Here is a 14043-nt window from a genome sequence, read left to right on the forward strand (position 1 = left end):
ATATCAAATTTAAAGACAATATTTACAAAGCGTGTTTTCTACTATACTGACCAATAACAAAGTAAGGAGAGGCAGGAGTTTGAACCAATGCTATAGTTTTTGGAACAGCCGGCACAGGTAGTCAGTATGAGATGTAAACCTCACTAGAAGTCCATAAGAAGCTTTAGTTACCAGCAAAGTTCCCAGAAAACTCTATTTCAGGATTCAAGGAGCACAGGCATAGAACAGAGACCTTGCACAGGGGCTTTGAGAGGAAAAGTTTTATGCCAAATTAATTTTATAAACTGATTTTGTTATGTGTTTTATGGCAAGACTGAATTTCCCATATTTCTCTGTCAGAGATGGAACTAGGACCATAATTACCACAATTATACAGCAATGTGATATCTGGTGAAACAGTAAAGGAAATCTAAATTTTCTGTCATTTTTATTTTGTTCTTACCCAAGTCCTTGATGTTTCATGTACTCTTTCATTTAGATCTTCAAATTAACTGCAGCTTAATTTTCTGAACTATTTCACTAGAATATTAAGTCTAGATTTACCTGGAGAATAACTTAAGACAATAGAGCTAACCTAGGCACAAGCAGCCTTCAACTCCCTTTTGTGTTCCCTTTCAGAACTGCTAATTGCAGAAATAGATCAGATTAAGGTCCTTATGTTACAAACTTCAACAAAAGGTGAGGTAAGATCCAAGCTATATGGACTTGGGCAGTAAACACATCATTAACTCAAGTATAGTCACCACTTTAGCTCCCAGTCTTCTGGTATGTCTCTATTTCCTTCCAGAGACAAAAATGTGGAAAATGTTTGCTACTTTCCTCATCCATTAGGAATATTAGGTAGAGCCCTCAATTTGAAATGTGCTGGATACTTGACTGCATACATGGAACTTAAGGTTCCATCTTTCAAGTAGCTGTTAATGTTTTATATTGCTATTACTACTGCATAAATTTCTGTATAATCAAATTTGAATCAAAGCAGAGGGCCAGATATTCTGAATGATGGAACACAGTCTTACACATAGGAGCTAAAACTTGCTTCACTAAGCAAGGTCTAGTTATTTGCCTGAGAATAATTAAATCAGTACATCTTCAAGGCTCTTTTACTACTTCATCATCTAGTTTCTAATGTAGGTACCGACAGAATGGAAAAACCACAAGATGCTGATGACTTACCACCTAAAGAGCATTTCTCTGCAGTGACTGAAAAAGTACTAGCTGATGACACTATTTTAAAAGGTGCCAACAGTAGCAGACAGATCGGCTAATACATTTATAGCACAAATGAGTAAATTTCAAGAGGATAAACAAATAAGTGCATTGTTCAGACTTGTGCAAAATAACAAATTTTAAATTTTCACCTAATAATAAATATTTATCCTGTAGCTGTCAGAAAAAAAACCCCAACACAGAGAACAATCATGGCTGTCAGTATCAAGACAAAAGTTTGTGTGGTAATGCATGTTTTGCTTCCTGCCAAGGCTTGTCAGAGCAACTATTCTCTGAGAGATGTAGGACAAGTGGTACAGCCTGTCAGCAGTATTCTGCACTACTCTGGCTTAGAAGAACAGTATAACACAGTCCATTTCCAGCAGTAAAGGAGGAGCATATCAGATGTGAACTTCTGGAGGCCCCCTCTCACAACATGACACCAAATCTTGGCTTCAGGCAGGCATATTTTCCCACAAATACACACACAACTCTATTGCAAATGCTACCTAAACAGCCATTTTGTGTCTCGTTTTATAAAGGTAGTGACCTAGATGGACATTCTACGAACATATCTGACATTTTTAAGGCCTGTAGAGCCACACCATAATAGATGTCCACACTGTTTCTCTAGGTCCTTCCAGTATTTGTTTAGGTATGACATTTGATTCTGCTCCACGCAATAAGCGACACCCTGCCAGAACCATTTCTTTGGGAGCAGGGTAACAACAATATCTGTAGAACTGTTTCTCTAGAAACACTTTCTACACTTTCCCTAAGTGATAGGCCATATTTCACCAGTCACTGCAGTAAGGCCATAGTGTTCCCAGACATCAGTCTATCCACCTCCCACCTTATCCAGTGGGTAGCTTATGCTAGTACCCACCTTTACTACTAGACACTTTATAGTACCCCAAATGCTCCCTGTTGAAACCAGCTTCATGATCAGTATTGAGGAAAAAAAAAAAAAACAGAAAAAAATTTTATCATAAACCAGGAAAGAGTCCTAAGTGTAATCAAAAAAGCATCACAAACATCAGTGTATAATACTTTAAAGTCATGTATGACTACCTTATTTTTGTGTTATTTAACTACAATATAAAGGATAAATAATTAACTTTTAATATTTAGAAGTCATTAAAACAGCTCTGCACTAGATATGATCCCCGTTCATTACTCAGCTAAGATGAATGAAAGAAATGTTATCACTTTTTTGTGAAACACAAACAAGGTATTCATCAAAGTCATTATGTTGACACTTAAATCACAAATACATAGCAAAAGGCCTGATCCTGCCATCAGGCTTGTATAGGTGGAAGTTTGAGTTCTGGTCATTCCTATTAGTGGAAAGATCTTAGACAGTTATCTGAATATTTGGAAAAATAATTAAGGGAATACAGAGTTGACCTCAAATTAGCAGCAAAATTCCCACTATTATCCCTAATGTCAGGTTTTAACCCATATAAGTGGATTTGAATGCACTGAGATAACAGCTCCATAAATATTGATATCCTTATGTAGTGGAAAGAAAGAGTTTGAACTTTCTCTGCTAAGTTTGCCTGTGCACAGAGGTCTTCTATAATATAAATTTAAATACACAATCTGTTTTATAATGTTTTCCATCATCTCTCTTCTCCATATGTTCTCCCACTAGGAATCTAATGAGTTCTACATATGAGGGATGACAAGGGAATATGCCTGAGAAATAATTCCAGCAATTATGGCATATGGAGGCATTGTTTTTGAGTCACTTTTGCCATGAACATTAGGCAGAGCATCTGGGACCAAATTCTGTCTACCTGCCTATGGACATTAGCAAAATCATCATCTCCCATTTGTAAATTCTGCTGAAGTAATCTGCCATACAGAGAGGACCATTTCATCAGCTTTATGATCAGAGAGCATATTGAAACACAGTCCATTTATAGCTAGGAAAAAGAAATAGTTTAAACTGGAAACTATTTTAAGATAAAATCATAGAAACACATCTCCCTCTCTTCTCTCCAAGAACTGCTAAGAGCCTGTGTTCAGTTCCAAGCCACTATGTATTAAAAATCTTTTCTCATCACTACTAAAGTTTTGTAAGAACTGTCTGAATCCCAGCAAAAGAGAAACTGACCAAAGAAAAGTATAAAGAACAACAACAAAAAAGAGACACAAACTCTAAATCAGTAATAGGAAGGGTTATATTCTCCACGCCCAAATAGGACAAGGCATCCATAATTAATTATAAAGAGAGAAACAGACTAAAAAAATTCCTTTATGTGAGGACACAGCGACTAGAATAAGTAGCATATATTTTGTAAGTTCTGGATATTAGATTTAAATACTAACACATAAGGCTGGAGAATTCAAGTACAGTTTCTGTCATCTTTGCTATGACAGTAAGAAGAAAAGAGTTCAAGAGATTCAACCCATACGCTGATATGGGGTAAATTTTCAACTCTACATATTCCTCATACTCAAGAAAAATTTCTCAGCAATGTGAGTAACATAAGCATTTTTATACGCTTTTTTCCCAGCTGTGCAGTTGAAGCAGTGAAAGCAAAGCCATAAATCCCAAACTACAGTGTTGCTAGGTTACTTCAGTGTTTTAGGGGAGGAAACAAGAATGTCCCTGCTGTTATAGATGATCTAAACCTAATTTTACATATATGAATGTAAACATAATTTAAAGAGCTAATACAGAACTTTTACAGTTAGGGTTACATATAAGCAATAATATTTCTATTATACAAACTATTTATTTAATTCAGTTGGGTAATAAATTGGTTTTCAGAACTGAAAGGCAGATATATTTCAAGTCTTTCAATAATTTTTGATTGAAAAATAATATTGATGGAATTAGTGATATTTAATCAAGAGAATCTACTACCAAGGAATAATTGGACATCACTTCCCATTGCCACACAGAATTACCTGTATACTAGCAAGGAGGGAGTGAAAATAAAGCTCAGCTTCAGGATGCTGACTGTACCCCAGTGCTCACATGCTGGATTCACTTCCCTAGAACCTGCATCTCTGGCTATGAAACCATACTACAATTGTTTTGACTTGTCTGGCATCCCACTCACAGTAGTCTGAGAAAGAACTGTCATTCCCTTATACAAGACTTTCCCGTGTCACCATTAGTGGCCCTTCTTCCAGACAGTCTTACGTTACTTTTAGATTAAGAGACATTGACAACACTTGTAATCCTGTAAATGTGTAAAAAAAAAAGTTGTGGGAAATGCAGCCTTTTCATATACTACCTCTTCTAATTACCACATAAGCAGTACAGATAAATACAGAAGATACAAAAACAACTAAAATATGTGCAGTGACTCTCTGTAAAGTGATATCAGAAAGTTACATAACCTCTTCCAGAAACAAGATCAAAAATGTCATCTGGAAATATTTTCTCATTCTATGAAAGAAAAGTTTATTAGGTTACAAACTGCACTATAAAGACAAAGTGATTAGGTAATTCTTCTTATTCAATTTAATACCACTGAATCCTTGAAAAATCATTTAATGCCATGGGATTGTTCAGGTGTGACATTTTTTGACACAGACTTATCTAACTATTGGCAAAAAGAAACTAGAGATTAAGGCAATACTTCTTGTACAAACCAAAACTGTACTCCCTTTCCAATATCCTTGCCAATATCTTGGTTAACCACAGATGTGTAAAATTCGAGGCATGTAGGAGGAGGCAGTAAATCAACAGATAAGGATGGCAATCACATATTTCTGTTTTGTTTTTATAGACTTTCCTGGAAAAGTATAAAAACCAGGTGTACAATTATAATGAGCAAAAATTCCCTGCATATATTTTTATGAAACATAACAAAATAAAATTCTTTATAGCAGATTTTTAATTTCAAAACAAATGTATCTGATGCACTCTGTGTTGCAGTGTTGTTTTAAAGGTCAGCATTCACTTATGACCAATAAACTAGATATCACCAAGATCTAGACTTGAATGTTTTTTAAGCTTCATTTTAGATTTATTAGATCTGAATTGAATTTTTTTTCATTAAAATTCATATCAGGATTTCCTTTACGTTTTGTTGAACTGATCCAAGACATTCAATGAGAAAGCAGTGATTTTTTTCTTTCCCTCTCAACGCACTGCCACTTAGAACTGTGGAACAGGAATGCATATTCTGCAGTTCAGAGTTCCTGATGGTTACTGAATTCAAAGGGTAACATGGATTTCCCGCTGCTCATAACGACTGATCATTTTTGTAAACACATGAAATAATCTAGAAAGTAGTATATAAGGAATAAACGAGTAATTAAAGCAAGAATCATCCTCACATGCCTGCAATATGAATGCCCGTGGCTGATCCAGTCACCTGTACTCCATTTTCAAAGGCAGCACTAAACCAGCGCTGTGGATAGCTGAACTGTGGTTTCCAGCTTGCTTCAAGGTACACAGAGTTCACTGTCAAATTGGATTTTTTTTTCCCTTTCTTTTAAACAGTTCAACAAATTAACCTGAAATATTACTTTTTCAGGGATGTCTAGCATCCATGTCCTGTTGCTTTTTAAAATGTCTAAATAATAATTTTTCAGGATTCACATTTTGTGAAGAAAAAAAAATTTTTATTCCGTCTGGCCTGAAGACAACAGGCCAGTACACCCACCAGAATTTGCCATAACAAGGCTAGAACAGTTGTGCTAGATATTAGTTTCCTTTCAAAAAGGACCTCTTAATGTGGTAGGAGATATTCCCTGCTCTACTGAAGAAATATAACGCTTGGGATTCTTATTCAAGAAAAAATTATTTTGTTCCATGGATAAACAGAATAGATCTCCAATGTGCACATCCATACAGGGAACTCTATTTTATATTACAATTTTATTCACTTGCTATGAATAGTCACAACATTAATTACTGCAGATAATCTATTCAATATATTTGAAAATCCATTTATTTTTATTTATTGATATGCATGTGTTACACTTCTATATAATACAGTACTTTCAGTATTGGTTTAAGAACAAGGAAACGAAGAAAACATATAGTTAGAAGCATGATATAGATTTTTGGCCAAAGAGAGGCCATATTCAGAGTCTACAAAACAGCACATTTATATTTTGCACTGTCCCAGACGATCTCTTTAAGATGCTACCTTCTGTCCTGAACTTGTTAGCACAAATCCATACAATACTAATCCATCCTAAAATACTGAGATACCTAGTTGCTGCTACAGTTTATTCTAATTAAATTTTAATCAGAAAATAAGATCTTTTCCTGCCAACAATTTTTTATTACTTCTCAGTAGAATGATAGAATATACTACTCAGTTTTATTCCCAACAGTCATTTATTTTATTTAAGCTCTCCTGTGCAATAATACAGCAGAGGTAATGAAATGGTTTTGGAACAGCAGGGGCTGCTGTGACAGGCAGAGCACTCCAGGGTGTTCATCTATCATGGAACCTAATATATAACTAAACTAGCCATGTCAATGGCTTGTAATGATAAAATATTTTCCCTCTTCTGTCTTGTTTTGGGTTTTTTGTCTTTTTGGGTTTTTTTTTGTTTGGTTGGTTTGTGGTTTGGGTTTTTTTTGTGAGTCTGGTAACCACACATAAGCTTACTCCTACGTACTTTTTAGCACCACTGTGTGTGTGGCTTTCATGTCAATTCACCAAAGCATAAAGTCAGAATTCCCTTACCCTCTCCGGTCAGCTTCTTTATGCAGTGTTTCTAAAAGGAACTGCCAAATTTCTGTTGTATCAACATTACAGATGGTACAACATATATTAAATGGAGTATAAAATTATACATTCTGTAATAACTTAGAAAAAAGCTCAGAGATGCTTAAGGCCTTTAAATATTAAGGATTTTTTTCATGTAACAGCACATCACAAAGTTCAAAAAAATTGCTACCAAAAAAAAAAAAAAAAGAAATTTTGGAAAGGATCAGATCTGAATTGGATGATTGTAAGCAAGCAAAATACCCATGAAGTGTAAATCTGGGCGGGCACTAGGACTTTTTTCCTTTATAGCAAACAGACTGAGCAGACATCTACATAAGCATCCATCAGTACTTAGGTTCAAGCAAGAGATTTTATTTTTTAATAAAGAGACAAAAATTCTGAATGATTACCATCCAATTTCATAATTGCAAAACTCATTTACATCCCTGCCTACCCTGATAAAAAAAAGATTAAATACTGTCATTGACTGCTTACCATGAACTTAAATCAATTAAAGGTTAGGAAAGTAAAGTACATATTGGGAACACCCATCTCCTTCAAACTAAATGGAAATGTATATCTTAGGGGTATAAAATGCTTTATAATGGAGGTGGTAATTGAGTTTTGACCACTACTTTTTTTAACTGTTAAGCTGCAGTGGCTGATTAGCCTTAGGGAAACGTCAACCTGACTATACAATCTAATATGACTGGTGTATTCAGATAACTATTACTTGTCAACAATAATTATTAACAATGGATATATAATTCCATTCCTATAACAAAAGCAACTTCAAGATGTTGAAATATGTATCTTTCAGAGCTGCAAGATTAGAACACAAATAAAAATGTCTAAAACTGTGCCATGCCAGAGGACCATTTCTGCAACAGAAATTTAATTAAAGCAATGTGCAGTACCACCAGCAATCTGAAAGTGGACCAGGGATCATTTTAGAGGGAAGGATCCAAAACATTTTGGAGGTTGACTTCATCAAGATGAAAAGCCACTGGTCTGCAATGGAGAATCCAAGTTTGCTGCTTTTCTGCACCTTTAGAGTATCAACACATGATTACAGCTGCAAATTCCTCAGCAAGTGCAATTTTACAAGTGTACACAGTTCAATCAGTTGAAATCTTTGTGACACAGAAGTTCAAAATGACTTTCCAGTAGTTTTGATCTCAAGGCTGTTGCTGATTACAAGACAGATTCTCATTGAAACAATTGATTCTGAAGGATACACCCCAGCAGTATAAAATTTCACTTCAAGGATTGCCTGGAGGAATGAAATTCCCACGTGTTGTATTTAATTTTATCAGCCTTGATACTGACTTGATTTGTCTTTAGCTATCAGGTTACCTGTAAAGAAAAAAGAAAATCAGAAAATCAAAACTAGACATAGTGAATCTACTTCTGAAGTACTGGAAAATGAGATTGAAATGTAAGATCTCTGTCCAGCAAAGCGCTTTCAATTGTTTTTAAAATAGGTGAATAATCACAAATGGTATTAGATGGCATTGCTCCCCAACTTAAATTGTGTGTTTAAGTGTTTTGTTAGAATTGGGTCTGACAAGGAGAAATCAAAATGTGACCACGCCTAAAAATATAATAAAAAAATTTAAAGTTCACAAATTACCAACCCACAAATTTTTGTTTTCTGTTATTATTTTTTTTATTGTTAAAACTTCTATATAGTAACAACTATGCTTTTAAAAATGCTAGCTATTGCATATAACAGTGGCTGATATTGGAGATGTATTCTTCCATTCTTTGTATGCTTCTTTACAGGACAATCATAGAATCATTTAGGTTCTAAAAGGCAATGTCCTGTTAAAGGCTAAATGCATCTCAGCAAATAAATACTTAGGGGAGAAATACTTAGTGGAGAAACAGGACAAAAATCATTCATACATTAATGAGAGAGAGAGATTGTTATTCACACAGTACAAAATTACCAAGGATTTAATTTATAGTGGTTTCACTCAGCCTAACATGAAACAAGAGTGAAACAGAAGGACCACAGAGAAAGAGTGGGAGACAAAGCATTTCACAGTAATTGGATTTTCCCTCTGTCTGATTTGGATTTTAAAAACTAAAAGAAAAAAACAACTGTCATATCAAAGAAATGTAACTTTGAGGAATATTTCTGCTGTGTCAGTGGATACAATTAATCACCATGTAACATTTTAATATCAAATTGTGTCATGTGTCAACTCCCCAACTCTTGAGGAACAACTCATTGTAATGGTCACAACAACACTTTATGACATCGAGGGGCATATGCTTCTCATTTTGATCACAGAGAGAAGGGTCATGTTCCTTAATGATGAAACATTCTTTTGCCCTCAGCAAAACTGTTTGCATACAGCTCTTGTCAGCTCTGCAGAGCAAAAATATAGAACAGAATACTAAAAAGACTGTTTGAGGAGTTCATTGCTTCAGTTTGCCTTCTCCACCAAGTTGTTTCTAGGAACTACACTTAAGGCAATAATAAAATCGTGCTTTCTGATTTTTATGATACATGGGCTTATTTATTACACTGCTTTTATTTTGCTTTGTTCTTGTTGTTGGAAACAGCCTCATGTGTCCCCTTCTACAGTGGAAGATTGCCAAAAAAAAAATAAAGAATTAATTTAAAAGTCAGGCTACATATTTCAGTGTCCTGCGCCAAAGCTCAAAAGGCTGATGCAGCATCTTATTGTTATTTATGTTTTGCATTATTGTAACAAGCTGGAATTTTACTCATGGAATCAGGTGCCACTGAGCTACATAATGTAAAACACACATCTTCTGATCTTATCCGCAGGTGATTTTCATTAGCTTCACTTGCAATACATGTCTATCTCTATCTACCTATCAATCTATCAATCTATCTATCTATCTATCTATCTATCTATCTATCTATCTATCTATCTATCTATGTATCCAGTAAAGAGGCACTAAGGCAAATAAGGGACAGGAGCTTCTTCGTATGAGGAAAGGCTGAGAGCACTGGCACTGTTCAGCCAGAAGAAGAGGAGGCTCAGGGGGGATCTCATCAATGTGTACAAACACAAGAAGGGAGAGTGCTAAGAAAATGGAGCCACACTGTTTTCAAGTGGTGCCTCGTGGCGGGAGAAGAGGCAATGAGAACAAACCAAAACACAGAAGATTCACTCTCAGGAAAAACTTTTTTACTGTGAGTGTTACTGAGTACTAGCAGAGGTTGCCCAGGAAGGTTCTCCATCCTTGAAGACATTCAAAATCTGTCTGTTCCTGGGCAGCTGGCTCTAGGTGGCTCTACTTGAGCAAGGGGATTGGAGTTCCAGAGTTCCCTTCCAAACTCATTATCCTGTGATGTATTTTTTCTATTATATCCAGCTCTGCCAGTGCATTAGCTGAGGTGATAAACTGCAGCTAGCAAAAAGAGTATTTTTACACATACATGACTGCTCAGTTACAGGGCTGCTTGGAGGTGCAAATGTGTTCTCTTCAGTCACAAAGAAACTCAGTAAAATCATAATCTCCAGATCTATATGCTCCCCCATCTAGCTCTACAACCCTGTGGTGAAAATATCACTATAAAAGCAATATATACTGTCACACAGATTAAATAGGTGATATAAATAAGAAAAAATCTGATAGCCATTCAAATCTCTGCATTATAACAGGTGGCTAATCATATACAAAGGTCATTTTGCTTATACAGACTGTACAGGAAGTCAGGCTGCGCTGCATGTTCTTAGTTTTTACATTACGTGATTGGAGTTTTTAACTGCTTTCCCTTGACAGAATTTTTATTATTCCACATCCTTTTTTTTTTTTTGTTCTGTTAACCACCAGGTCACACAATGCTACTCCAAGTAACACATACAGTGGTCCACATTTGCCTCTAAGTGAGATGGTAATGCTTGTTATGTGCAAGCACAGATTACACATTAACATTAATGGAAGTTATATATCCATACACCATACACATTAGGGAGTGAATAAACCTCTTGGTTGGTAAAGGCACTTTCATAAAGAAGCAATAAAATTTTAGCTAATACCTAGTGATGGTATTCCCAGAAATGCTTAATTTTGGATATAGTAAAAGCTATTTGGTTTAAGTGTCTGGGAAGTAAGGTAGTAAGGTACTGTGCCAAAGGCCTTTATAGAAAAGGCGGACCAATAACAGTATGTGTCTGATCTTTAAAATCCTAAGAAAACAGTAACACCCTGAATAGGTGCAAATCAAGTCTATTCAGGTTTTCAGTTAATAATTATTATATATGGAGAATTAACAATACAAAAGAAAAAAGTACATGAAACCTAGGTGTTGATCTGAATTAATTTGTTCATTTTTGGAACATAATTACTCCATTTATGCTAATAAAATTTTTCACATAGTTGTTATATCATAAATACACTGCATTAGACTCTCTTCACTTTCTTGTCCTAAATGTGTAATTAAAGCATAATTACTCTGCAGTTGCAGACTTTTTAATTTAAATTAGTAAGTGGCTGCTGTAAATTGGCTGTAATTGTATGTGAACTCACTTTTTTATTTTAACTCAACAATATATATGCATATAAATGCAGCTGAAGTTTTCTACATTCTTCTGCTCACAAAATGTTCAGAACAAACTCAGTCTTTGGGTAGAATATTTTTGCCAGGGTAACCCAGAATGGAGCGGAGATGAAAAGACCTCAAGGCATCACATTAGAAAAGCTACCAGCTCAAGAAATTTTTTTGGACAGCTTACATTCCAATGCTGCTCACAATGGGTGAAAAATGTCCTCACTTGTGAAATCCACACAATGGATGAATACATGAGACAATACTGCCTATTTCATAAGAATAGATTCTCAATAAAAATCCAGACAAGTACTTTTACTCAAGACTTCCTTCTTCCTAAAAAGAGGAAGGGAGATAAAATAAAGACTATAGGATGTAAAGAATGGCTGAGTGTATATTCCCTGAATAGTAAAACTTTTCCCTACTTCGATGCACCGAAGCGTCAAAGTTATGGAACCACAATTAGGTATAGTACAAATCTTCTGTTTCTTCAGAGAAACAAATATATCACTAATAGTTTGCTAACTATAGAAGAGTTTATACATGCAAATGAGGCACACAATTAATTATTATTTAATAGTGTTAGGAGAAAATTGATACCAATATACAGTATATTGAAATTAAGTGTGTGCTATAACATTTCATTACATTGTACATTACAATGTACATTACAACTTTTTGACTGGCAGCTCTTTGAATTTTTTCTATGTTTATTGTAAACCATACATAAAATCCACATTGAAAACTGGCTCTTGAGTTTGCAAAGTCAAGCACTTGAACATTAGCAAATTGCCTTTTTATGTGTGCCCTTGCAACTGCAATTCTATCTCTTTTCCATCATGCACAGTAAAGAGAATTTAGTAGGTGAGAAGAATTTAGTAGGTGAGGGAATTCTATAACAATGTTGTCAGGACTATGTTTCAATGAAAATGCAGAAAGGGGCAAATTTTTAAGCCAACGTTTCATCACTCCATAGATGAGAAGAATGATGGACTCTCTGTTCAAGGTTTTCTCCAAAGAAACAGAAAGAACTTAATACTTAGAGGTTTTCTTTCTAACTAGAACTGCTCCATCAACCATATGTTGTGTGTTCATAGCCTGTGTCATCTGAGCATACTCAAGCTATCTTTTTCTCTTTTTTTCTTTCCTGAGACACATAAAACAGAGAAAGGAAATTATTTTTTGTAAAAGCAATTAATAGCTCACCCTGAGCTAAGGGGAATTTCATGAGACAAAGAAAAGCCATCTTGGCACCCCTAGCATTCTTCTCTAAAATATTAAAGACCTGTGGGAAACAAAAATGGTATGGAGATTTCAATCAAAATCAAAAAGAGTCTCACAAATTTATTTAATGAACAACATGAGATAAGCTAAGTACAGGGAATACCACATGAATCCCTTAAGTAAGTGCCTAAGGAAAGAGGCCTAAGGAATGGCTTGAAGAAATGCCTAGCTGTGGATTGTCCTCTAAGTCATAGAGATAAGACAGGGATCCCATACCAAAACAGCCTTATTTGTATGCAGTACATTTCCATCCATTTTGTGTCCTTATTGCTGTATTTTTTTCTTGTAATGTATGTAAAAGACCACAAAAAATTAATACAATGGTCAACAAAGTGATTCTTTAGCAAATGGAATGAACTTGAGAGGGCTATGTCAGTCATATTTTTTCATAACATCAATAACTTTGTTTTGGTAGTGAAAACTTAACACAAATATTACCATGCAGAAACAGAAGGGCCCATATAACCAGAAACAAACATCTGCCAATGCTTTTTTTCCCCTTATGCCCTCTGAGAATGAGGTTGACGTTGGAAATGAATCTTTTGAACAGATGGAAGCACACTATTTCCTGGAATTTCAAAATTCATACAGTGTTTTTGCCATGCACTATCATTCACACATGGCTTATGAAAACAAATGACAGAGCGCATTGCCACTTGTGCATTTACATTCAATGAAACCGCATAACTTACAATCTTGGAAAATGCTTCTGTTCTAACACTACTATCTTGCACCAGTGATACTCAAAAGTACTTTGCAAATGTTAACAAAGACAGGTTCACAATTTTCTGACAGCTGGAGAATCGTGTAATTTATTTTCTAATGAATTAGGGAAACTGGACAAAAAGGTGTTAAGGACTTTTCTGCAATAGGGCTCCTATATGCATATGCACTTAACAGTAGGTAGGTGTAGATTTGGGTGTTCATGCTAGATAACTAAGCTTCCGGAGGAATGAGGAACCATTTCAAAAGACTGAGAAATATTAAGGTGACCCAAGCCCATTTCAAGGGACCTCCAGTAGAGAACCATGAATTAGGAAACAGGCTTTCCTGTTTCCTTACTTGTTTCAGTATTACAGATGGCTATTTGACTTGGTCTCGGGACAAAAGGCAAAATTTGAGTGATTCGTGAGCAGTCTGGAAAACAGATATTTAATGATAACCGTATGGATTCAATTACCTTTAGTGAAAGTTACATATTGGAAGACACTTTTTCAAGTCACAAAATATTTCATTCCTGTTTACCTAACTTTTTATGTCAAGACTCAAGAGCTTTAAACTGTTCCCTTAGCTTTACTTTAGGCACTGCAGTATGTAAAGTAT

General features: G+C 35.2%; 1 protein-coding gene across 8 annotated transcripts in view; it reads right to left on the reverse strand.

Moving 5' to 3' along the window:
- Positions 1-6112: 6112 nt before the first annotated feature.
- TAFA2 (TAFA chemokine like family member 2) overlaps positions 6113-14043 on the reverse strand; it is a 174104-nt gene continuing 166173 nt past the window's right edge. For 7 of the 8 annotated variants that reach the window (XR_004357421.1, XR_004357420.1, XR_004357419.1 and 4 more), the window contains one exon: positions 6113-8258. Coding sequence is in view for 1 of the 8 variants with exons in the window: in XM_032689590.1 (XP_032545481.1) it covers positions 8250-8258 (9 nt within the window). In the remaining 7 variants the exon portion in view is untranslated. Of the gene's footprint in view, positions 8259-12642; positions 12722-14043 lie in introns of all 8 variants that reach the window. The other variant, XR_004357418.1, reaches the window with a different exon arrangement.

The sequence above is a fragment of the Chiroxiphia lanceolata genome, chromosome 5, assembly GCF_009829145.1.
Source record: "Chiroxiphia lanceolata isolate bChiLan1 chromosome 5, bChiLan1.pri, whole genome shotgun sequence".
NCBI lineage: Eukaryota > Metazoa > Chordata > Aves > Passeriformes > Pipridae > Chiroxiphia > Chiroxiphia lanceolata.